Source organism: Ammospiza caudacuta, chromosome 13 (assembly GCF_027887145.1).
Source record: "Ammospiza caudacuta isolate bAmmCau1 chromosome 13, bAmmCau1.pri, whole genome shotgun sequence".
Taxonomy (NCBI): domain Eukaryota; kingdom Metazoa; phylum Chordata; class Aves; order Passeriformes; family Passerellidae; genus Ammospiza; species Ammospiza caudacuta.
The window spans coordinates 14,910,291-14,934,449 of NC_080605.1; the positions used below are offsets into that span (position 1 = coordinate 14,910,291).

The following is a 24,159-nucleotide window of genomic DNA, read 5'->3' on the forward strand; positions in this document are numbered from 1 at the left end:
CTTTCCCCCTCGCTTTAAGCCGGTCTTTTCCTGGAAGCGGCCGCCGAGCGGCCGGCCGCCTCATTTAGCTCGTTACTGGCCATCGGGATGCGCACAAAGCAGATGTTGCTCCTGCAGATTAAAAAGCTCTCAGCGCGGCCGTCCTCGTTCCCGCTAATGCCTTCCCAGAAGTCCTGGCCCGCGGCCCCCGCGGCTGCAAACAGCCCCTAATGAGCTGTGCCGAGAGCTCCGTGCGGGGGCTGCGGCCAGCGGGGCCCCGGCAGCGCCGACTGCGGGCCCGGGCTCCCCAGGGCTGGGGAACGGGGGAGCTGGGGCTGCATGGGACACCCGGCACCCACCTGCGCCCCGGGAATGGAAGGGGCTGCCAAACCTGCCTCTCACCCAACGTGACTCTGTCCCGGCATGTGGGGTGCAGGAGGCATCCAGGTGCTGTGGCAGGGGATCCTGACTGGGTGTTGTGCATTGGAGGACCCAAGGGGTGCTGAGTGCTTCCAGCAGCCACACACAGCTGGAGAAAATGACACATGGCAGATGAGCTCCTCACCGGTCCTGGGCCTGCTCAGCCTGTCCCTCAAATGCAGCAGGAATCTGATCATGCCAGGACGGGGGATGTAGGAGCAGAGGAAGCCTGCCAAGAGCCCCAGAGGTGGTGCTGCAGCCAGGAGCAGTGGCTCACGCTCTGCTGAGGATGTGCTGGGAGGCCTGGGGGGTCCTCCCACCTAGAATCAGCCTGGGCAGAGCCTGGGCTGTCAGCCTTCACTGCAGGGGATGTCACAGCCTGCTGAACCCATCCTGTTATGTTTTATTCCCCCAATTCCTTGCAGGGCCGAAGCCACTCAAGGCCACAAGAGTTCCCCAAAGGAGCCTGGCTCTGGGGAGATGCAGGTTTTCCAAACAAGACATGAGTAAGAGATGCAGTTAGCACAGGTGGAAGCCGGGACAATCTGCAGATGGTATGTGGTCAGGAGCTGGAGGACTTCTAGAGGCTCTGCACCGTGAGTGGATGCTTGCCAGGAGATACAGATAGGCAACATTCCCTTTGAAAACCAGTCAAGCTTGGCATGGTTTTGGTGAGGAGATTGTAACCCTATTATTTCTGTATTTAGGAACTAGGAGATGTCCTCAGGCTTAGTGCTGGAAAGGGAAGTGGGGATCACTTCCAAAAAACCTGGGAGTTTGGAGCTAACAGGGACTGTTCCTTCCTGCAGCTGTGCAAGGCACAAAGCAGGAGCCCCCCTGTCCCATGCACCACACCACTGGCTGCCTCTCCATCCAGACAAAGCCCATTTTCCAGAGGCTCCCACCTACCTGGTAGTTAGCAAAGTCATGTGGCCACAGCACTTAATTAATAAAGAGCTGATATAAATGCCAGTAAACATGTGGGGAGGAGGACACTGAGGCAGAGCGGTAGCAGAGCTTCCAGCGAGCTCAGTGGAGCAGCGACAGCAGCGCCCTCTCTGCTGGAGAGGTCAGTGCTTGCCATGGGAGGGGTCCTGGGAGCGTGTGGGATGTGACCCCACAGCTGGGGGTTTTGTGGGATGGGGAGATGAGGACGGGCCAGCACTGGGCTGCTGGAGCCAGGTTTGAAACCTCAAGGCTGCCCAAGCAGCAGGAACCGGCTTTCCAAGGATTTGGCTGACATTTGGTGGATACCACCTCTGGGCCCCTTTACTTTTGCTCCCTAAGAGGTCACTTACTTTTTAGAGCCTTCAGGCCCCCAAAGCCCACAGCCTGGCCCTGCAGCTTCTCCTGTCCCCCAGCTGCATGTGCTGTGGTCCGTCTCCTGTCCAGCACTCAGATTCTAGTGGCACTTCCAGGCTCAGAGCCTGGCAGGAGACATGTCACATGTTTTGGCCACATGCTGTGCACCTCAGTGGTCTGGTGGCTGCTGTGTGTTGGGCAGGAGAACCTGAACTGACACAAAAAAGATCAAATCTCAGTCCATTCTCTGCTGATCACCCCTTTCTGTGGGGAGATCATGAATGTGCTCTCATGTGGAACGCCCCACAGCACATGACAGAGCTTTGGGGGCTCCTGCTCCCAGGTGTCTGTGGGCCCAAAAAAAGGCTCTCAGGTCCAAGGGAACAAGCTGGGAGTGGTGGCTGTGCTGGCAGAGGCTGACATGGCACTTCTTGGGGTGGCAGAGGATGATGGCAGTGGAGGGGACAGGCCAGGCTGCCACCAGGTGCGCTGATGCTGGCCAGGCCCCTCTGCACAGGTTGTCCTCCAGGACCATGCTGAACGTGCTGCTGCTGTGCTGTGGGCTGCTGCAGGGGATCCAGGCTGTGCTGGATCTCAGGACTGCTGACCTGAGCTGTGGCCACGTGCAGAAGGCGAGCGGCGGGCTGGAGCGGGTGGACAGAGCCCGCCAGGCCAGCCTGCAGCGCAAGGGCAAGGAGGCGTCTGCCGAGCCAGCAGGTGAGTCCTGAGCCCTGCTCCTCACTGAGCCCACCCAGGGCCCCAAAACTGAGCTGGGCATCCCCTTAAAGCAGCACAGCTTCTCCTGGCCCTGGCTAGTGACAGCAGCCTGGCAGCCCACAGGGAATGGGGTCTTTTTTTTGGGGGGGACCCACGAACAAAGGCAGAAGAATCAGAGCTGACCCTCCAGCAGCCTCCTTGTGCAGTCTCTCTGTATCTCCTAGGAGCTCTCCCAAGGCTGGGGTTTGAGCAGATGGCCCTGGGGGTCCAAGAAGCTGATGGTGACCTTGTGCAGAGAGGCAGCCTGCTGGAACCACAGGTATGGCTCCCTGAGCTTTCTTACAGACACCCTAAGAGCGGGGTGGCCTCAGGCCACAGCAGCCTCCTCTGTGTCCCTGGGGCTGGGGATTTGGAGCCAGCACAGTGCGGCCTGCGATGGGACTGTCCATCACCTGAGGAGCTGGGATGAGCTGAGGCTGCCCAGACCTGCAAGGGGCTCCAGCACTCAAAGGAGAGTGGTCCAAGCCTGTGCTCCTGTAATCCATTTAATTAAGCTCAAGTGTAGCCCAGGAAGCCTCTGCAGAGCAGGAGCTCGCTGGGCAGTGCCCTGTGGTTGCCTGGCTCAGCCCTGGTGGCTCTGTTTGGGCAGAAGACACAGCACCATTTTCTAAAGTCCAAGCTGTGCTTCAAAATAAATGTGTGCAGAAAAGCCTTGAGACACCGTGGAAGAGGCACCAATGCCTGTAGAGAGTCCACAGTGCTCAGCAGTGATTTCCAACAGAAAATGGAGCCTGGAGTTGAACACAAAAGAAGCCTCCGCAATGCCAAGTTTCAGCAGCCACTCTTGGCTCTCTCCCACACAGTTCTTTATTGCTGGCACAGTGGTCCAGGACCAGCTCTCGCCCTCCTCTTCCTCCTCTCTCCCCTGCAGGCATCATCCACAGAGCTGCAAGCCGAGGGCCGTGAGGAGCGCTCCCCCCGCCGCTGTGTCCGCCTGCTGGAGTCCTGCCTGGGCCACCAGATCCCCTGCTGCGACCCCTGTGCCACCTGCTACTGCCGCTTCTTCAACGCCTTTTGCTACTGCAGGAAAATCAGCACCACCTTCCCCTGCGGCAAGAACTAGCGCCCCAGGGGCTGCCAGCTGCCCGCCCCTGCGTGTGCCTCCTGCTCTGCAGCTCCAATAAACCAGCCCTTCGCAAAAGGCGTTTGGTTTGCAGAGTGGGGATGGTGTGACGGGCTCTCGGGGGGTGGCAGCAAGGTGAGGGTGGGCTGTGCACGGCTTTCCTGGGTCCATTAGTGCTGTTTCAGCAGCAGGGCTACCCCAGGTGATGTTCAGGCTATGCTGCTGTTACCCACAAAATCAAGTTTGTTCCTTGGTAAGCACCGAGCCGATAATGACACATTCCAGAGAGATGCTGATTGTTTATTTCAGAGCTGCCCCAGCCTGGGTGCTCGGTGCTATTCCACAAATCCAAATGGCTTTCTGTGCCATTATTTACACATAGAACTTCAGGGTTAGTGACTTCCCAAGGACAGCCCCTCCATTAAGATTGGTTGGTAATTTCGCACAGGAATCACATAACTTAATCCAGGTAACTTCTACTCATGCTCAGGGAAAGGACCTTCAGCTATGGATATTTTTGACCCTGCAGGTGTGATTTTTGGTGTTACAATGCAGACAGTTCAGCTCTAGGATACATAGACCTCGAGTATTTCACTAGGTTTACAATGTGCGTGTAGCCATACATCACCATCTTGACTTATTGCATCCTTAAAGCTTGTTCTGGGATATTTTTGAGTGAGGGGCGCTGGCTGCTGCCTGTTCTACTGATTAAGTCTCCTTCCTGATTAGGTTTGAAAGTACACGGAGGTCTTGTATCAAAAACCATCTTGCCTTAATATAACCTTGACATATCCCACATTTTGCAACGCCTTTACATCAAACAAAACTATTTATTTATTTCACAGAGCAGCTCCTGGCAAAGCCCTTTAACTGGCTAGGTACTTCCCGACTAGTAGAAGCGGTGTCTCGGCAGCAGGCGACACTGCGAACTTTACTTGCGTATCCTCCTTGTGCCTGTACGGCTCACGGCGGCTTAGGCGGAGGGAAGGGGAGGCTCCCGCCGAGCGCTGTGCAGCCGGAGCAGGGGCACGGCGGGCAGGGGCTCATGGCTCAGCGGAGCAAAGGGGAGGCTCACACCGGACGCGGTGCAGCCGGAGCAGGGGCTCACGGCTTAGTGGACCAAAGGGGAGGCTCACACCGGACGCGGTGCAGCCGGAGCAGGGGCTCACGGCTTAGTGGACCAAAGGGGAGGCTCACACCGGACGCGGTGCAGCCGGAGCAGGGGCCCACGGCGGGCAGGGGCTCATGGCGGCCGCCATCCCCTCAGGCCGCTCCCGCCCCGCGATGGCTGCCGGGAAGGGGCCGCGGCCACGTGAGGCGGCCGGTCACGTGAGGCGGCGGGCGGTAGCGCTGCCTGTGCCGCCGCTGCCGCCATGTCGTGTTTCCCGGAGCTCTATTTCAACGTGGATAACGGCTACCTGGAGGGGCTGGTGCGCGGCTTTAAGGCGGGGATACTCCGGCAAGGCGACTACGTGAACCTGGTGCAGTGTGAGAGCCTGGAGGGTGAGTAGCGGTGGAGGCCTGAGGCAAGCGGAGACAGCCCCCCCCCCCCGCCATTCCTGAGAGAATGTCCGGGCTGAGGGGAGATGGTGGGGAGACAAGGGGAGGGAAGGGGCTGTCTGGCAGTGGGGAAAAGAGCCGATAGCGGCGTTTAGAAGCAGCTGTTCCCTCTTTACCCCATGGCTGGTCGGTGTTCCGTCTGGCCCCTCACCCCGCTCAGCTGACTCAGTTTCCCGGTCAGCCCGGCCGTGCGATTGCACAGCTGCTGCAGCGCTGTGAGGGAACTTGGGCTCCTGCTGCTTCCTTGAGGTGGCCGTGTTGCTGTACCCTGTGGTTTTGGGAGCCTGGTGGGTTTTGACAGGCCTTGCTGGTGAGACATGTTTGTGCCTTTACTCCTTAAAGGGCAGGAAGCCTTTTAAGGCCTGAAACAAGGTTGTTGGTATTACCTAAGATCCCTGATATCCATGATTAGTGTTTAAGGAGATCAGGTCAGCTAGGAAAGTACCTGCTGTTATTGAAAGATCGCTAGTGGGAAAAAAATGTAGTGCGCATCTGGGTAACTTCACCAGTGAATTATCTGTTGCCTCTGATTTGGTGTTCTTTTTTGAGTCTAATTCTGATTTCCAGCCGTCATCCTTTTTTCTAGATCAATGTGTACAAACTTGCAGAACTGTGAGGATTTCTTTTTTAACTATGAAGATGGTGAAACACTGGCACAGGTTGCTCAGACAGGTGGTGGATGCCCCATTATTGAAAGTATTCAAGGCCAGGTTGAATGGAGCTCTAAACAACCTGGTCTAGCTGAAGATATCCCTGCTCATTGCAGACACTTGGACTGCATGGCCTTTGAAGGTCCCTTCCAACCCAAACTATTCTGCAGTTCTATCATCAACTGTAGTCAGCTCATCATCTTAATTAGTTGGTGCTGAACTGTTCCTCTGATCAGTGACCTGCTTGGCAGTTTTCACTCTTTGGTGTACAGAACCTGGACCACAAATCACAAGGATTAAAACCAGGCCTGTCTCAAAATAAACTAGAAACACACATATCCAGAGATGTTGGTGGTTTTGATCAGTGGAACTATAATTATTGGATCATTCTTTCTTAAAAAAAAAAAGTGTCAGTTTTATGTAGACAATCATTGCTGAGTGATTAATTGGCATTGACACTTTAGATGAATCCCTGGCCTGCTGAACCCTGGATGAAGGTTACCTGGAGTGAGCAGCTCCAGGTTGTAATAGAATGGAACAGAGTGCTGTGTTTGGCCCAGTCTACCTTAAAAATCCCCAGTATATTTTTACTTAGGACAGAATCTCTTTTTGGGTTTTTTTGGTTTTTTTTTGTTTGTTTGTTTTTTTTTTTTTTTTTTTTTTTTTTTCAGCTCTTTGCTTGCAGCAGTCACTGTTGTTCCTGCTGTGGAGCCCAGGGTCTGGAATAGAGCAGTGGGAGTGACTTCTGCTCTCTTGGTAGTCACAAGTCTCAGCATGCCCTGAACTGTGACTTTTTCACCTTTCCTGCAGATAGCTTCCTCTTTGGAGTTCTTCTGTACTTGGAGCTTCTCTTTTCTCTCTGTTTCTCAGTTTCTGAACCAAGCTGTGTGGTTCTCCCTTGGAGTGGTGCTGGCTGCGTTTGGAATGAGTCACGTTGGAGTCCCCCTCTGTTTGCCATGGCATTGTTGCTGTTCTGTCCCCAGCAGCTCTCTGGTGGTGGCAGCTGCTGTGCTCTTGGTCACGCTTCGCTCTGAACCTGGAGGCTCTTCCAAATTCACTGCCTGTGTTGTTACTCCTTCCCTTGGCTCGCCATGCCCTTTTGGAGAGGGATTTTTCTTCAAAGGAGCATTGTTCTTTATTACTTACATAGGTCTCTGGTCAAACAATTTCTTTCCTCTGTCCTTTTAGTGCTGATTTTCACATTTCAGTATTTGTTTTCTGTGTTCTACTGACTGTTAACAGATGCACATCTGCCCTAAATCCAGGCAGTGGCTGATGTATTAGCAGCCAAAATAAGTACTGGGGCATAAATTACTGATACATTCTTCTCTACTCTCTGTTTAGTCGTTGCTGCTGCCTCTCACATGTGTGGCTCTGCAGTTGGTCCCAGTCCTGGAGCAAGTGTTTGCCCTGGCCATGGAGAAAGCCTGAAGGACCAAGGCTGTTCTGGGTCTGGCCCTGGGAATTGAATATCTGGCTCTTGGAGGATGTCGTGCATCCAGGTCTGAAGTTCTGTTCCCTCTGGTGTGCCCAGATCAGTCTGGAAGCATAAAGGGATTGACTTGTCTGCTTCAGGACTCAGGCTGGCAGTTTAGTGCTGCTGGCAGGGAGGCAGTCATGCTTTTCTGCATGATCCCCTGTTGTCTCTGCTTGTCTGATCACAAGGTAATCTGGTCCAAGCTCTCCATTGTTGGGTCAGAACAGAGAGCTAAATGGGCTGTCTGTGGTCAGGTAGGCTCTGAGCTGGCTATAAGAAATGCAGAAAAATGGATTGAGGGTGTGTGTGTGAGAGCAGTTTTGATTTAAACTTTCTCTTAAACCCTTCAGCAATAACACATTTAATCCCTTCTTTCAGCTCCAAAAGTCCTGGTGCTCTGGTTGTTCCTCAGCCGAGGCCCTGTGCAGCAGCAGTCGTGGGCTGGGAGCGTTTGGAACCTGCCTGGTGGTCGCTGCTGTATCCAGTTCCTGCTTCTGACACAAGGTGTCAGTGAAGGACCTGGAGCTGCTTTCCTCTGCTCCAGTGCTGTGAGCGTGGAGCTGTGCTTGAGTGGAATCTGTTTGGGGCAACCAAACTTAGGAGTCACCCAGATTTCTACTGTCAGAAGATTGGTGAGACATCTACAGCTCTTCAGGCTGTGGTGGCCTGTCAGGGGTCTGATGTTCTGTCAGGAGAATGAAAAGCTGTTGATGCAATTGAACAGTGGTGATGCTTTTAAGCAGCAGAGTTCAGTCTGGGACTGGAATGTAGGTTATGAACTGGCTTTAGTGTTGGTCTGCAAAGCTCCCTTCTGCAAAAAGTGTTCAGAGCCCAAGAAGTGCACAAAAGCATCTTGAACCAGGAGTGTCTTTACCCTTAGGTCAGTGTTCATGAGCATCCTATTGCTACTACTACTTATTCTTGCTTCAACAGCAACAGTGTAGAGAGTTGCTTTCTTTCTGACTTGCCAGTGTTGTAGAGGTGATTGGTGGGTGAAATCCAGCAGCAGGATGTGTCACCTTCTGCCTGGGTGATGAGGCTGAGGAGTGGCAGGGAGTTGGCTCAAGCTTGTGGGCCTCTTTTGGGAGAGGCCTTCAGGAAAACTGTGCATCTCAGCACCACTGCTCTGTGGGTGTCTGTGCCTCTGTCCATGCAGCTGGCACAGCTGGGATGCCTTGTAAAGAGTGGTGTGCACTTGGAGGAGTGGGATCTGTCCATGGAGTTTGTCTTTGTACACCAGGCTGTGTGCAGTGTGGGCTTTTGTTTTCATTGTCCCAAGGATCTTTTTTCTCCCCTGCAGGCTGCCATTGCTTTGAGGTGTTCAGCACATCTCCTTTCACAAGAGAAGAGCAGAGAAGGCTGTGCTACCTGTCTCTTTTCTGTTTTATCGCTGTGGCCCTGGAATTTAGGCCCCAAGAAGGCTGGAGTGAGGCTTCTCTTTTGGGATAACCACATGGGCAGTGTGTCCTCTCTTGTGTGAGGGTGTTGCAGAGCTCCAGACTGACTTCAAGAGTGCTTTTGGTGGAGCTCATGATATTCCCCTGTGTGAAGGGGGAACAGCACAGATCCTTTACTGTGCTACCAAGCAGGGAGAGGCCGCTTGATGGTCCCAAGGTGGCCATGCTTAGATCCATCCTGAGCTCCAAGAGTGGTTCAGTCTGAACTCAGGGGCTGTAGAAGCCAAGCCTTAATGTGCTGGGGACCTTTCATTGGCATTCACACAAGGATGATTTGTCTGTGTGAAAAGCTGACCCCTGTGTGTTGGCACTGTGCAGCAGGACTGACCCCCGGCCCCAAGGGATTTCTCCTGCCAAAGGAGGCAGAGTCTACAGGCAAGGTGAGATCTGAGAAAGTACAGACCATTCCTGTCTTCTGAATGCTCACTTCTTATGTAGCAACAAAGCAGTGTCCAAAATGCTGTCCTGCTAATTTTGGTGCTTTGTCCTGCATCCTGTATGGGTGTAACCACTGGCTGTGGCTGCTTCATCAACGCTCCTGTTAAATCAAGCTTCAGGAAAACATCATTTATTGGAAGAATGATGGCACTTCCATAGCCTGCTAGATCATGGTGGCAAACAAACACTGTGGTCACTGGCTTCCTGCAGGGTTCAGCAGAGGCTCTTTACTGTTTGTTCTGGCCTCCTTTACCAGGCAGAGACCTGCTTCATGGCTTCTCCTAGCTGAACTTCAAGCAGCAGCTGAGGTCAGCTTCTCAGTAGTGTTGCAGCTTCAGCCCTTGTTTGGGTCCTGCCCCTTTTGAGATGATGGTGCTGTCTGGGTTTCCTGGCAGGTATTGCTGCTCGGCAGCCACTCAGTGCTTTCATCTTGTTTTTCCTCAGCTGTCAGCTCCCACAGCATGAGACTGTTTTCTGCCCTGTTTTAGTTTCTCAGTGATTTGTTGCCTCTCCCTTATCCCCTGCACAAGGTGCTGGGCTGATGTCCTGACTGGGCTTCTGAGGTTACAGAGTGATTTAGAGCAGTCTGCGTTTGGAGGGGGGGAAAAAGCTTACTGGGGATGCAGGCGGATGAGGAGGGGTTACCTTGCCTTTTGGGCAAGTTAGGAAGGGGCTGCCTAGTTGAGGGGCTCCTCATGGAACACAACCTGGCTGTGCTGGGTTTGAAGCTCTGAGTGGAGTGAGTTCAGTCCCAGGAAGGGATGAGCTAGAAACACAGGCTGCTCTTTGGTGCTGAGGGCATCTCAAACTGGTGAAAAGTCAGAGGTGAGCTACTGATGGAGGAAAGAGCCAAAGATGATGCTTCTCTGTGTCTCACTGTGGCTCAGATGAATTTGCTGCCTGACAACAGAGAAGAAGAGGTAGCACGTCACTGCTGGTGGTGTGCAACCACAGGAAAGGTCTTAAATTCTGCAGGGAACAAAGGGTCTCTGAGTTCTTTTTGAACAAGATTTTCAGAGAATCAGCTTCAGGAGTGTCTGAGGTGGCTATAAACAGACCAAACAAACAGCAACAAGGCAAATGGTAATGACTGCAGTCTCCTGAAGGGGGAGGTGGACGATGTAGCTCATCTGCAGACTGCTGTGTAATCCCTCAGCTGCCTTACTGCCTCCAGCCTGGGAGATGGCAAATGATATTTGAATTTTTATATAGGCGGTGGTGGCCCCAGGTGTTGTGGAGGAAGATGTCGAAGTCACAGCAGATAATTTTTGTGAAAACATCAGTTCAGCTCAGAAGTTGCGGAAGCTGATTCTGTGCCTGTGTGTGAGAAGACAGATCAGTCCTTGCCTGGAAGTGTTTGAGCCCTTAACTTGATTCAGAGCTCTGCAATGCAGTTACAGCAGGAAACAAGGAAGGGTTGGAAGTCTGAGCTGATGGGGCCATGGATCACTCTGTCTGAGAAGGGCTTACAGGAGAGGCTTTGACTGACAGATGTCTGACAGACTAATGGCTTGGTTCCTTGTTATGTCAAAGCAAACTTGCAGCAGAGGATTGTTGCATTAGTGTGGATATAAAGTCTCTTGTAAAGATGTCATCTGAAATATCCAGGTGTTGGCATAGCAGTGTGTTGATTAAGCTCTGGTTGTGTTTGTGGCTCATGTACAGGCAGCTGCATGAAAACCAGAGGGGCTGATCTGAGAGTTGATAAGAGGTGGCTGTAAGTACATGTCATGGTGATCCCAAGCACTACCCTACCCAGCTGAAAAAGACTGTCATTCTGACAAACAGTTGTGTTCTTGCACGAGGCAACTTTACGGGAGCAGTGACCTGGCCATAATTTCCTAGGTTTTGCGGGGGAGGAGAAAGAACAAAAGTTTTGTGGTCATTCAAGTGCTCCCTTGCCATATGCTGGCTCAGTCTGTTACATAAAGTGTGTGAACCTCTTGGAAATATGCCAGAACAGGCAAATCTATCTCTTAAAATCAATCCCTGGGTTGAGGCCATGTGCTGTAGTTTGTGGGTATCTGGAGGAGCTCATCGGGAGGGGCTGGGCTCCAGCTGCAGCTCTCCCTCCTTTTCAGCAGCAGCTGGGGAAGAGGCCCTGCAGAGCCTTGCAGCCTTATCGACCTGCAGCGTGTGGGATCTCTGGCAGCTGCCCCTGCCACGGTGCTGCTCCTGCTGCCAGAGGCCAACTCCAGCTGAGTCCAAGCTTGTGTGAGGAACCTGAGCTTTTGGAGAGCTCGGGGCTTGCTCAGCAGTGAGGCCATTTATTAGTCACCGTGCTACTGGGACAGCTCTTCTGGCAGCAGGTTTGTGAAACCACGGGATTTGTTTGCTCTCATCTGAGAAGCTTGACATGTGAATAGTCCTATTAAAAGCTCCCAAACCCTCTTGGCTGAAGCTTGGTGACTAGCCCAGCAGCTGGAGGAGGACAGGCTAGTGTAAAGCACTGATACACCGTGGGATGCACTGAGTCAGGGTTCATAAATCCGGTCCAATTTTTGGAAAATATGTTCCGTTTTGTCTGCTTGGATGCTAAAGGATTCAGAAAAGTTTAGTTCTGCAGTTTGTGGCTGGCCTTCCTTGTAAAAATGAATTCCAAGTGTTATATAAACATGGCCCTTATTCCAGTTGCAACATAATGTGCTGGCTCTTGTGCTGTGGAGTTGGGGGCACAACCCCTTCATGGAGCAGGGCAAAATGTTCTGGCCAAGCAGCTCATGGGAGCTTGCTCAGAGCTGTTGGAGAGCCTGCAAGGCACAACGTGCAGCCTGTGTGCCTCTGGTCTAGATACAGTGCAGCTCTACTTCCAGGAAGCACAGCAAACTCCTTTTTGTGTCACTGAGTCTGTAGCATCTAGTGACATGATAGCAAAGGAGCTGCTTGCAACCTCAAAAGCAGAGTTTCAGGTTGTGATGAGAACAAAACAAACCAATGGTGCTGGATTTGAGGAAACAAGCTTTGGCAGCTTCCCTACCCAAGGCAGATCTGGGAGGATGTGCCATAGCTGCTTCCTCTCCAAAGTCCTGGATGCTGCAAAACAACATCACATGCCTTTTTGGGCAGACTTAGCTTCCATTAGAGCTCTGCACAGCTACTGGGAACTGCAAGTAGGAGGTATATGAATGCAACTACTGCAGTTCCCTGTGCCTTCCCTTGCAATCTGACCTTATGGGTATAATACTCTTACCAGGACCTTTTCTCTCATATTCATTGAACATATTAACTGATCAATTTTGTTCCATGTTTTCTCCAGCTTCTACTAAAAGCAAACTAGTAAAGTCCTGATCTGTCAGAAACTTATTTTCCACTCAGACTCTGATGTTCATCACTCAAGAGCTTTAAAAAGTGTGACAAAAACTCATTAAGATGTAGTTCGGGATTCATAGAATTATTGAATGGTTTGGGTTGAAGGGACCTTAAAGACCATCTTGTTCCAAACCTTCCACAGGCAGGGACACCTTCCACTATACCAGATTGCTCCAAGCCCCATCCAACCTGGCCTTGAGCACCTGACAAACTGAGTGGTATTTAAGTCTCTGGCCTTTATTTTCCTTCCCTATAAACTCCAGCTGTTTTCTGTAACACTGAGCAGTGGGAACATCTTTGTAACTATGGAGTGCTGGGTCAAAACCATTTTTACTAGAACTCCTTGGAAATACCCAGAAGAGTCAGTTGGCTTGGAAGCTGTTTGACCCCTGATCCCTTGGGCTGAGAACAGTATCAAGCTGTACAAGCTCAGGTTGAGCCTGAGGAGGAGCTCTCCATGGCTGGATGTAATGTCAAAAGGTCAAACTCTTCAAAGCAGGCTGAGTGCTTGCTCTGACCTCAGTGCTGTGCATGCTTGTGCCATAATGCTGAGGACTTGTGTGGCTCAGTGGAAGTGAAAGGCAGCCTCAGTAATGCTGCTTCAGAAAAACCGGGGAGAAATGTCTTCTTTTGTTTTCTCTGGATGGTGAGTTCACATCTGGTTTGACTCAACTCTTCCAGCTCCTCTCCTTACCCCACAAAGGTCTTGAATCCCTGGGAGGATGCTTGCTTGCCTAACTGGCCCTCTGAGGTGAAGCTGAAGGGAGATGAACATTGTGTACCAATGCAGCTAGCAGAGCTTTGAGGAGTAGGATTGTGTGACGTTCCTTACTTCTGGATTCAGTTTTTCCACAGAGACACTTAAATGCTTTTGGCTCAAGCAGTGCTTTTATCTTGACAGAACTCAGCATGTTGTGGTTGCTTGTTGGCCAGGACTGCAGCTTGGTTGGGCACCTGACCTGCAAGCAGGGGTAAGAGAGGAAACAAAGGTTTCCTCTGCCTGGAACTGGAGAAGGGGAAGACTTCTGAGCATGTTCTTCCATCCTGGGCAGGGATTGCCTGCCCTGTGAGGTGGATTTAAATGGCCTTAATCTTCACAAGCCCCTCTCTACCTATTAATGCCTGAATTCTGTTTACCAGCACAATTAGCTGGGCTGCTTTGATAATTGACCAAGTAAGACCAAGATGGTTTATAATTTCTAAGTTGCTGTTTCTGTCTTTTTGGTTTTAAAAGCTTTACAAATGTCTGCACATCACTAGTATCTGGGGAGACTTGCTGTGAGGAGCCTGCACCCAGAGCCCTTTTGGCTAGATGGAGTGCTTAAGTTATTTGGTTTTTTTCTCCCCCTGGATTTCTAGCAAGTACCTCCTAGAAAATCAGTAAGCTTCCACCTTGACCTAGCAGAGTGAGCTGCTGGCACCAGTGTGTGTGCTCAGTTACACAGATGGTGTCACAGATTTCTCTTTAAGATGAGGCAAGGCTGATATGGTGAAACATTGATCTTTTCCTGCATTTGGGTTGTCCATGATAAAACTGAGAACAAATATGACCTGACACATGGGATTTGTCTAGGTGATCTTTCAGAGAAGAGAGTGCCTGAGAAGTGCTGAGCAGCATTCTTGGCTATGCTAAAAAAAAAACCAAAAAAAACCCCAACCAAATCCAGTCCAAAACCCTCTAGAGTGTAATGTTTCTTTTGTTTTCAGACTTGAAGCTGCACCTCCAGAGCACAGACTATGGGAACTTCCTGGCCAACGAGGCGTCCCCGCTCACCGTGTCCGTCATTGACGACAAGCTGAAGGAGAAGATGGTGGTGGAGTTCCGTCACATGAGGAACCACGCCTACGAGCCCCTGGCAAGTTTTCTGGACTTCATCACGTGAGTACCAGCTGCTCATGAGCAGCATTTTGAAATGCTGCTGTTCTTCCAGGCTTGAGAGCTCTCAGACCACCTTTCTACTCTCAGCCCTGTGCCTGCTGTGTTTTATGCAGCTTCTTGAGTGAAATGGGTGTGATTGTATCAGGAGGTCTCAAAGCAGCAGCATTGTATCTCTGTGTTATTAAAGGCTTCTGTTCCCAGGGAGCATGTGCTCCATTGGTACAGCTGCTTGGCTGCCTTCCGTTGCAGCACTGATTCAGTCTCTTAGAGGTACCATTTATCTTTGTCCCTTTTGTTAAATGTTCTTGGTTTTTTAAAACTGTGGTCTTGCTGCAAAACATAGGTATGCCATGTGTGTGCATTACAGGAGTAATGCTAGTTCTGAGCCACTGACAGCCTTCATCAGGGCTGATGTGATTCTGCTGTCCCATCCCAGGGGCTCTGGCCCCACACAAACTGGTTCAGGGAGTTGAGCTGGCCAGAAATTGAACAACTTTTCCCTTTTGGGGTTGACCTTTGACTGGTTTGTTTTTCTTGGACAGCTCAGTGGGATCCAGCAAATGCCAGCACTAGGGGAAGGCAGGACCTGAAATGAGCAGCAGTGAAACAGAGGGCTGCAGCAGCCTCAGCACGTCTCTGTCAGTTGGTGGAAACACATGGGGCTTCCACAGCAGGTTCAGCTGATGTCAAAAGCTTGAAATAGCCCAGCAGTCTCAAGGTATCTTCTCCCAGAGGTTTTGTACAACTCTCTGCTTCCCAGTGTGCTGCTCTGGTTTGTTCAGTAACAAAATGGAATTGTGGCAGAGGGATGCTAGTTGTTCTAGCTTGCATCTGAAACATGGAAGTAAAATTGACTTTTTTCCTTCCTTAGTCTACATTCCTGTAAGCTCTAGTTTAGCTTGCACACTACACAGCCAAAGGTCTCCTCTAACCACCAAGGAGATGCCTCAAGGACAAAAGTGAGTTTCTGGTTCAGTAGAATGTGACTTCAACTTACATTTGTGAGAAGGAGATCATACTCTGTTCTCAAGTGTGATAGTTAATGTATCACCTCTGGTACAGTGAGCCTGGGCTCATCACAAGTGCTCTGGCAAGTGATATTTAATCATGCATTTTGGCAGTTGTCTGTTGTCCTGCTTACCAGCTACAATTTTTGAATGGTGCAGGCTGATGTAGAAGATCTTTGTGGTTAATGGAAAAATTTTAAATTTTCATCTATCTGTGACATCTGCATTTGCAAATATTGAGTAAACAGCTGTCTCTCTGCCACCTGCCTTTGTGTTCACTCCTTTCTGTCTGGGTGCTACTGCTATCTCACTTTCTAACCCAGTGGCTCATATCTATTATTTTCTGTGTCAGTGTGTTAAAGCTGTCTCCTAAGCCTTTCCTGTTTTCTAAGAAATAGTTTTTACTTAAAAGCTTGTCAGTAAAATTTCTGGAGTTTTCATGTTTGGACCTAAACATGGAGCAAAACATTACTTAGCTCCCATTTTGCAGCAGTGTTTCCAATGTATGAAGCAATTTCTAATTCATCATCTTAGCTGTATGAAGCAATCTCTTCTATTCTCTCAAACTTAAGTTAACTCTTAAAACATCTCTTTGCCCATCTTGAATTTTCTGTCAAGACATCAGTGCTGCTTGAGCTTGGCAATATTAGGTGGGTGATCCTCCACTGTTGCTTTTCCTTTGCTGTGTTACAGGATTATGAAAATGTCTCCATGGAATTATGATAATCACTAATGCTTCTGTCATATCACTTTAAAGGCAATGGTTTGGGCAGCACAGCAGTATCTTGCAGGCTTTAAAACTTTGCTGTTGCCTGAATCTCACTTTAATAACCAGTGTGTGGCAAACATGAGCTGCATGGTCTCAGACCATGCCTGCCTTGGTTACACACTGCCTGCCTTGTTAGGGAGGCTATGGATGGCCATGGAAATCCAGTTCCTCTTAACTTCAGTCCTGTTGATCTTTATCCAGTGTCTACATCCACCTTGTGTTTTGCAGAAGACTTCAGACATCTTGTGTAATCAGAAAGGCTGGTTCTTACCAGCTTTTGGAATCACTTTTAAAACTGGTGTTCTGCCCTCAACTAGATTTAACTTTGATCTTGTTCTGCTCCTGTCATTCTGATTTTGATGAGTTCTCTACAGCAAAACATGATTCTGTGCAGATACCTCTGTCTCTTGCTGCTGCATAATCTCTTTTTGAATATATTGTTTCTGTTCAGCACAGAATGTTCCTTCCTCAAGTTGTCTTCACTCTTATCTCTTATTTTCCTTTTTACCCACAAGATTTGCTTTAATGCCATTGTCTGCAGTGCTGCCTAGAGGAAGGCAAAAGGTGAAGCAGGGGAAGGTTGTTTTTCCATATGGAATGTCTGCACTCTTGTAGAGTCTTTTGTGCACGGAGGTCAAGTGTTCAGTTGGGTTTTGTTGTGGTTCTGCTGCACCACTGATGGAGGGGTCTCCTCTGGGTCTGCACTCAGCACACCAGTGGAATATTGTTGAAGTAGAGAAGGTGTTACCAGCTTTGACTGGTCCAAGGTGGGAGTCACTATCAGGGTATTAGAAACTCTAGTAACTGTAATGACTCTGCAGACAGCTTAAAACAAGATCCAGTGAACCACAAGGAGTTTGGAGAGGGTGCTGCTTTTGCCCAGTGGGTCTTAGTATCTTCTCTTGATAAACCTAGTATTTTGGTGGCAGGCCTAGTAGAAAAGAGGCTTCTTAGGCTGTGACTCCTCAGGCTGCCTTTCAGACTGTGTTCTCTGAAACTGTCCCTTGGTTTGGGGCAGGGGACAGAAATTCCAGAGGTTTTGTCTGCTGACAGTGTAAAACTTCCCATGTGTGTCCTAAATAGCTGGAGTGGAGAACAGCTCTCTTTGGAGCTGGTAGCACATACTTGTGCCGGTGGTTTTCATCTAGCTCAGGCATGTATGGAGGCAGCACTGTAAAAATGTTCAGCCAAAGGATGTTGGCAGTGCTGGGGGTTTTGTGCTTGTGCACCCAGAGGTACTGTGTGATCCTGCCTGCCTGGGGGACACTGGAACCAGCCTTTGCCTCTTGATTTTTCATTCTGGGTGCACACACATAGGTAGGGGAGGATTTGTCTTTCCTTTTGAACATGACTGTTTCCCACTCCATTCTTTCAGGGTAGTTAATGAGACTTGAGCAGGAAATGATAAGGACTGCTCCTGGTAGACAGCTCAAGGCAATTGAGGCACCAGGTGGTGAGAAGAAGAAATTGTACTCAACTGGATGTATCTGTGTGCTAATAGTATCCAGGCTGAAGTGAAATAAAAAATAGCAGAAGGATGTGGAAAGTTTGAGCAGGGCTGGAAAGCTTGAGTTCACTCAGACCTCTTCTGAGTTGTAAACAGAGATTTTTTAAATTGAGTGGGATTGTAGGAGGTGTGTCTGGCTCAAATTGGAAGGAAATGTTTTGTAGCGTGTCCAGTTCAGCTTTGAAGCTCATTGCTGCTTGGATGTCTCTGCATGTACTTACCTTTTTGGCTTCTCAGGACTCCTGGATAACCTCACACAGGATGGGCCCGCTGGGGCCTCTTAACACTCATTGGTAGTGGCCATGCTGTGCATGGCTGATGCCAGGAGCTGGATCAAGCACTTAAAAAACAATCAAGCTTTCTCCTTCCTGAATGTCCTGCTGAACCTTTGAGGTAGTTTTGAGTGGATCATCGGGTGACTGTTGTGCTTGTTTTTTGAGGATGCTCTGACCTGACTCAGGACATATTGCTGAGATCTGGGGACATGTCTGACTGTGGGAGCTGCTGTGTCCTTGTCTCCTCTGGCCCCAGCACCAACCTGCCAGGAGCCATGCCGTTTGTCCCCGGTGGAATGATACCGTGTCATTTCACTCGTCTCTTTGAAGCAGCGCCTGCCATAAGGAGGCCAGGGAAGGAAGCAGCAATGGGGGCAGTGCGGGGCTCTGGGGCAGAGGGTGCGCGCTCCGTGCCCGGCTCAGGGAGGGGAGGCCGCGCTGCCGGGTGCTCGCCGGAAGGTGGCACTCCAGCCCCGTCCTTCCTGTCCCCAGGTGCGCAGCCAGCCTGGGTGAGCATGTTCACCTGGCGAGGTGGGCAGGAGTTAACCTCTGTCCGAGCACAGGAGAAAGGACAGTGTTTAAAAGCACAAGAACAAAACTGACCCCAGAACGCGGCTAGGCAGCAACCCCAAAGTAAAGTCTTTGTTCCCCAAGTCACTTGCTGACACTGATTTTTTTTTTTTTTTTTTTTTGTCCTGTTGTGCTCCTCTCCTGGCACCACACTGACTCTTTCCTGGCTCTGGTTCTCTCCAGGAACTCTTCTGTGGCAAGTGTTGTGTTCTTAGTACCAAAATAAGGGAAATCAGCCAACTTCCTCAATTTGTTTTTTCAAGTGGTGGCTGTAGCTGGCAGCCTCTGCCACTGCAAGCAGAAAGCTCAGCTTGCTGAGCTGCTGCAGTGTCCATAACACACCTGCTAGCTCTGCATCTTGCCACGCAGCTCCCTGCTGGAAGTCTGCTGGTGCTTCCCCATGTCTTTCAGCCAGCCACAGTAGGTTCTGAGTGATAGGCACAAATTGTCTGTTAACATCTCTGCTCCAACACAAACAATGGACTGTTCAGCTGGGGGAATGCAGTGATGTTCTGTAGGGCAGCAACAAACAGGTATTAAGTGTTCTTGAAGCAGCAAAAGCCACTTCCTGAATTCAACAAGCACATATTGACTTGTGGGATGGAAGTGGGTTTTAGGTTCTTCTTAGTGATGTGCTGCCTTGCCTTTCTGTACAGGCTTTGTTCTTTGTGTTAGCCTGACACGGTGCCATGGCCTGTCTCTCCTTCCTTCCAGTGTTCCTGAATTGGTTTAGATAGGAGCAACATAATGATAAAGAATTCTGACTCCAGCCTGATGTAGCCTGTTCAGATTGTCAGCTTTAATCTTTTTCCAGTGGCAGGGAAAAGGGTTTAGTGAGTTTTTGGGTTGGTTTATTTGGTTTTTGTTGTGTGTGGGTTTTTTGTTTGGGGTTTGTTTTGGGGTTTTTTCCCCTCCCCATTTCTTCAGCAGTCTGTTCCCTGCTCTGGGAACTCTGGCTTTGCAGCACACCACTGTCAAGGCCCTGGCAGCTGTTGGGCCCCTTGAGCCCTCGGCAAAATGATGGACAGGGAAGAGTTTGGTCTTGTCTTCAGTGGAGGAGCTGCTGGCAGCTGTGGGCACTGAGTGTGCCGTGGGAGTGAGGGCTAGGGGCAAGCTGGGTGTGAATACATCTTCCAAATCTGTGATCAGGCCTGTCATCTAGAGGACAGACTAGGTCACCTTTTATCTTTATCTTACCAGCCTGCAAGGGCTGGGAACCAGGTTCTTTTTTTGCCCTGAGGATGCAGCTGGGAACTTGGCTTTCAGTATGTTTTTGTGGTCACAAGATGTGTTTTTGATGAGGCTGCACGTACCTTTTCCCCTTGTGTGTGCCTTTTCTTCACTGACACTTCCCTCTGTTACCTTCTCCCTGACCCAGTCCTGCTCTGCCTCCCCCCTGCACTGAATAGATCTAGTTGCTGCTGCACAACTTTGAATTCAATTTGAATTTTGCAGCAGTGGTTTTTCTGGAGCCAAATTTTTCAATTGCTGCTTAAGCTGAAGAGCACTAATCTTCTCTGGAGTAGGAAGTTGTCCGTCTTCATTCTAAATGTACTAGAGTTTGCATCCTGGCATAACTGTGGAGGTTACAAAATATGACTGCATCCCTTTGAAATTCTTTCCTGCAGAAGGAAAAAACCCTTCAAATGCTTTAGGTGTAGTTCATTGTGACAAGTCCAACAATCTGAAGGATGTTTCCTAATGCTGCTGCGTTTAAAATTACATTGTACTATTTCAGTCAGGTTCCTTGGTGGCAGTGAGGTTAGGAAGCAAAAATTACTGTAGTGGCTGGGGATTCTGCAATAAAAGGTTTAAGAGCCTTTTCTGGCAGAGATTGTTTTGGCAAAGCAGCACAGGTTTCTGACAAACAGCTTCCGTGTTTGCAGGGAGTGCAAAGTTGAACTGATAAGCCAAGTTCTTGGAGGGATTATGCAATATGCAAAATTAGAGGGCATAGCTAATGGTCTGGAAATGATCAGAGATTTGTGTCCTCTGGATGGTGGCATCAGAGCTGCATCTGCTCACCTGCATTCCCAAAGGATGCTGATCTCATGCTGGTTTCCCAGAACCAATGTCTGTGATGATGGACTGGGTTGCATGGTGGTGACTGTGGGGTCATGGTGTGACTTCAGGTGCCCTCATTAGAAAGGGAATTTTTGAAAGGTGTGTTTCACTGTATATTACATTAAAATGCTGCCTTTTTTTTTTCTGATGTCTGAAAAACTTTTCATTTGGCCAGTGGATTTGAATGGGAGCAACCTAACTTTCTGCTACTGTTCTTCACAGTGTGTTACCACAGTGCCTGGCAAACAGTGAGCAGTGGTAGTGATCAGAAAGGCTAACAAAATGTTACTTGTGGCAGTAAAGATGCTCAAAAAGTGAGTGATGAGCTCCAGATTTCAACCTGTGTGTCACTAAGGGAAGGCTTCAGTGAAACTCTGCAGGGTCTGAGAAGGGGCTCTAGCATGCAGGCTCTGGGTGATTAGGTGAGAATTTGTTGCCCCTGGATATCACCCCTGTCCAAGCTTATGTGGTGTCATCCACAGGCAATGTGTGGACTTCTGTATCTTCTTGGGCTTTGTTTAAAGCTGAGTTTCTGTGGTGAGTCTGCAGTTTGCAGGAACAGTCCTTGTACTTCCTCCATGCTCCTTCTTGCAGTCTTTTCCTCAACAGGCTGAGGAGAATGTCTGTTAGAGGCATAAAACAAGAAGGAAAGGGAGTGTGTATGAGGAGGTTATCAATGCTGCTCAAATAAATTGTGTGACTGCAGTTTTTCCAGAAGAAAACCCATGTGCAGTGCCTTCAGCTGAGTGTGCACTCACTAAGCAATTCTGTTTACATGTAACATGCTTCATTCTTCTACTGAAACCATTCCCAAGGTCTTTCATGCTTGACCTTAGCAGCTTTTGTTTTCCTTTTACCTTTCCATTGATTTGCCTCACCCAGTACTCTAGACTGGCAAGTTCAGCCAGAAAAGGTCTGAAGGCCAAGAGCACTGCTTCTGAAGGCTTCCTGGGGGTATCCTGGGTCCTAGTCCCCTCTCCCAGGTCCATTCTGTAAGCTGGTTTGAAGTCTAGCAAACACTTGTGTGGAGCTTTGAATAAGTACCACAATATTTAGAGGTTGAGCTAAATCTTGTGTCTGCCTCCTGTGGTTTACTGCATGTCAGGTGGGATGATGAATTTTCTTGGCTTCTGCTGGCAGCAGGTCTGCATGCACAGAGATGTTCTGCACATTGGTCAGACCACACATTCACTGAGGAGCAGGTAAAGGCTTTTAGCCCTCTAAACTCACTCAGGTTTCTTAGCTACTAGAGACAGTTTGGGGCATAATGTGAACAGTGCAGCCTTTCCTCTTATTTTATATCCATGAAATGTTGTGGGGTTTGTGCTTTACAGGTAAGATAAGTAAAACTTTATGGAAATTTGACTTCTGCATCTGATCCCTGGGAAAGCAGCATGATTACATAGTTTTGGTCAATATTTAAAATTTTATTAGGGCTCAAGTCTGTTCAACATGGTGCAGGGTGCCAGGGCTCAGCTTTGCATATCAGCCTTGTGTTTCTCAAAGTTTGAGACATCGAGTTTAGGTAATCAGAGATTCCTGCACCAGGCTGCAAGGTGCTCAAAACATTCCCTGATGTTTCAAGAGGTATTTACACATCAGGAACACTCAGTCAAATTCACAAAGCCTTAAAATTAAAAGTATTTCTTGCAGCTTTTTTCTCATTAATCTTCAATGCAGCCAACACTGTATCCCTGCATGTAAGTTAACAGATGATACCAGTGGAAAACTGAGGTCAGTATCCCTAGAGACCTAGACTAGAGGATGGTGAAAATCATGTGGAGATACAGCTAAATTTAGATTAATGCTGAGAACATTCCTGGATACTTGGTTTTGAAAGGCTGCCACAGGCTCTGTAGCACTGTGAAGTTATAACTCTTTGCTCTCAAATGGTCTTGTTGATCTAAGTTTAGCAGAGCACCCACTTCCTGGCTGAGGGCCCTTGGTTTGTGGTGGCAACCATGAAATTCTCAGCTTTCTCTCTGGCAGGTTCATGAGTGTAGCACTTAGGTATGGTTTGTATCGGTGTGACTCTAGGAAGGACAGTGTGCAAAGGTAGGAAAAGATCAGCAAGGACACTTTGAGCAGAGATCATCACACACTGCATCTGCTCCTGCTGTTCCCTGGACTGTCTGAGCTTCAGCTGCAGATAGATGAGAGGTTGAACTGCTGCTGATCTGACCTGTTCTAATGTGAGCTGAAAAACTGATTAAAGGATTTGACTCTGTTCACATCCATTGTCTGTTACTCAAACAAGTCTCAGTGAGACACTGAGATCTTCCTGATGTGCAACATTCCTCTCCTTTCCAGATCAGGACATCTGTGCAGTTATTTACTAATGATCTTAAGCTGACCCCACAGATACAAACATCTCAGCTGTTGGCACTATTCTTAGTGTCAGCCACTGCTCTTTTGGGCTTTGAAGTCTGTGTGTTGCTTTCCCCTGTGGCTGCTTAACATTTGGAGCTTGAGAGAGGTGTGACAAGTGGCTCTGTGTACCAGCACAGTATCCAGTGGGATATAGATGGATCTGTGTATTTATGCAAAAACCCAAGGAAGCAGCAGCAAAACAGCCTGAAAGTTTTTCCCTAAGTTACTTCTCCCAACACCCCCTGAGTGTGTGAACTGAATGAGCTGCAAGAGGAAGCAGTAGATGCTAAAGTGACTATAGTCAAAACAACTTCATTATCTTTTCAAGCTGTCTCTGGAATTCATGCCGAGTCCAGAGCACTACTCTGATCCCACTGGAAATTTTCCTTTTTCATCCCAAAATAAATTCATGCTTCTATAGTAATCTGAGTAACTGCCCAATGCAGTCACATAGGAACTTTGGCCTTGCTCACAGTAGTCTGAGTTAATGTCTGATGCTGGTTTTGGAAAGCATTGAAGCTGCCTGAGCAAGGCAATATCTTAACCCATCCCGACAAAACCCCTGCTATGCACCTCTGCATTGGCCCTCTGCTGTCTGTTGGCTGTGACATGGAGGGCTGTCCTCATGATCCCTTGCAGAGCAGCTGTTGGAGCTACAGTTTTGGCTTTACTTTTGGAGGATCCCTGAGAATCTCAGGTCATGCAATATTCCATCATTAGTCATGCTTTGTGACTACTTGCAGTATTGTTAACGGTTTTTTTAGTATCCTGGAACAGAAGGCAATAAAAGACCAACCTATCTGCTGTAGGACAATGATTCTTTATGATTAGATTAGATAAGTAAGTGGAGGAGGGAGAAGCTGTAACTGTTTTGGGGTCACTGCCTTGCAGGGCTCTGCCTGAGTGCCTTGAGGCCAAATTGTAAATGCCCCATATGATGAGTGCTCATGCATTTCATGTGCTCCCATGCTAAAACAACCTCTCCAAATATTCAGTGGGCCACTGAAGTCTTTCTTGCATATCTCATTTATCAGTGTCTGTACTTAAGTAATGTCAGAAGGAGAAAACATACATTGTCAAAGTACTTGTGTTCTACTCATGCTTGATTCTGCTCCATAGCTACCCATGGGTGACTGTCAGGATTTAGCTCCTGGGGGCTGGCTCTCCCCTCTTCTCTGTGAGGGTTCTCTGCTGTGTCTGCCTGAGACCATGCCTCCCAAAACCAGCAGTGAGAATGGACTCTGGCCTGCTGCTGCTGGAAGGAAGGTTTCCCCCACCAGTGCCTC

The 24,159-nt window shown here is 49.2% G+C and overlaps 2 protein-coding genes across 2 annotated transcripts in view; both read left to right on the plus strand.

The window, feature by feature from the left end:
• The first annotated feature begins 2,234 nt into the window (after window positions 1–2,234).
• Window positions 2,235–3,541, plus strand: AGRP (agouti related neuropeptide). Its single transcript, XM_058813592.1, has 3 exons — window positions 2,235–2,418; window positions 2,643–2,737; window positions 3,350–3,541. Exons 1-3 carry the CDS (start codon window positions 2,235–2,237, stop codon window positions 3,539–3,541), a joined length of 471 nt encoding a protein of 156 aa, XP_058669575.1.
• A 1,324-nt stretch (window positions 3,542–4,865) lies between these two features.
• ATP6V0D1 (ATPase H+ transporting V0 subunit d1) overlaps window positions 4,866–24,159 on the plus strand; it is a 33,786-nt gene continuing 14,492 nt past the window's right edge. The window contains exons 1-2 of the mRNA XM_058813588.1: window positions 4,866–5,044; window positions 14,140–14,311. Coding sequence (XP_058669571.1) covers window positions 4,915–5,044; window positions 14,140–14,311 — 302 coding nt within the window. The 5' untranslated portion in view covers window positions 4,866–4,914. The remainder of the gene's footprint in view (window positions 5,045–14,139; window positions 14,312–24,159) is intronic.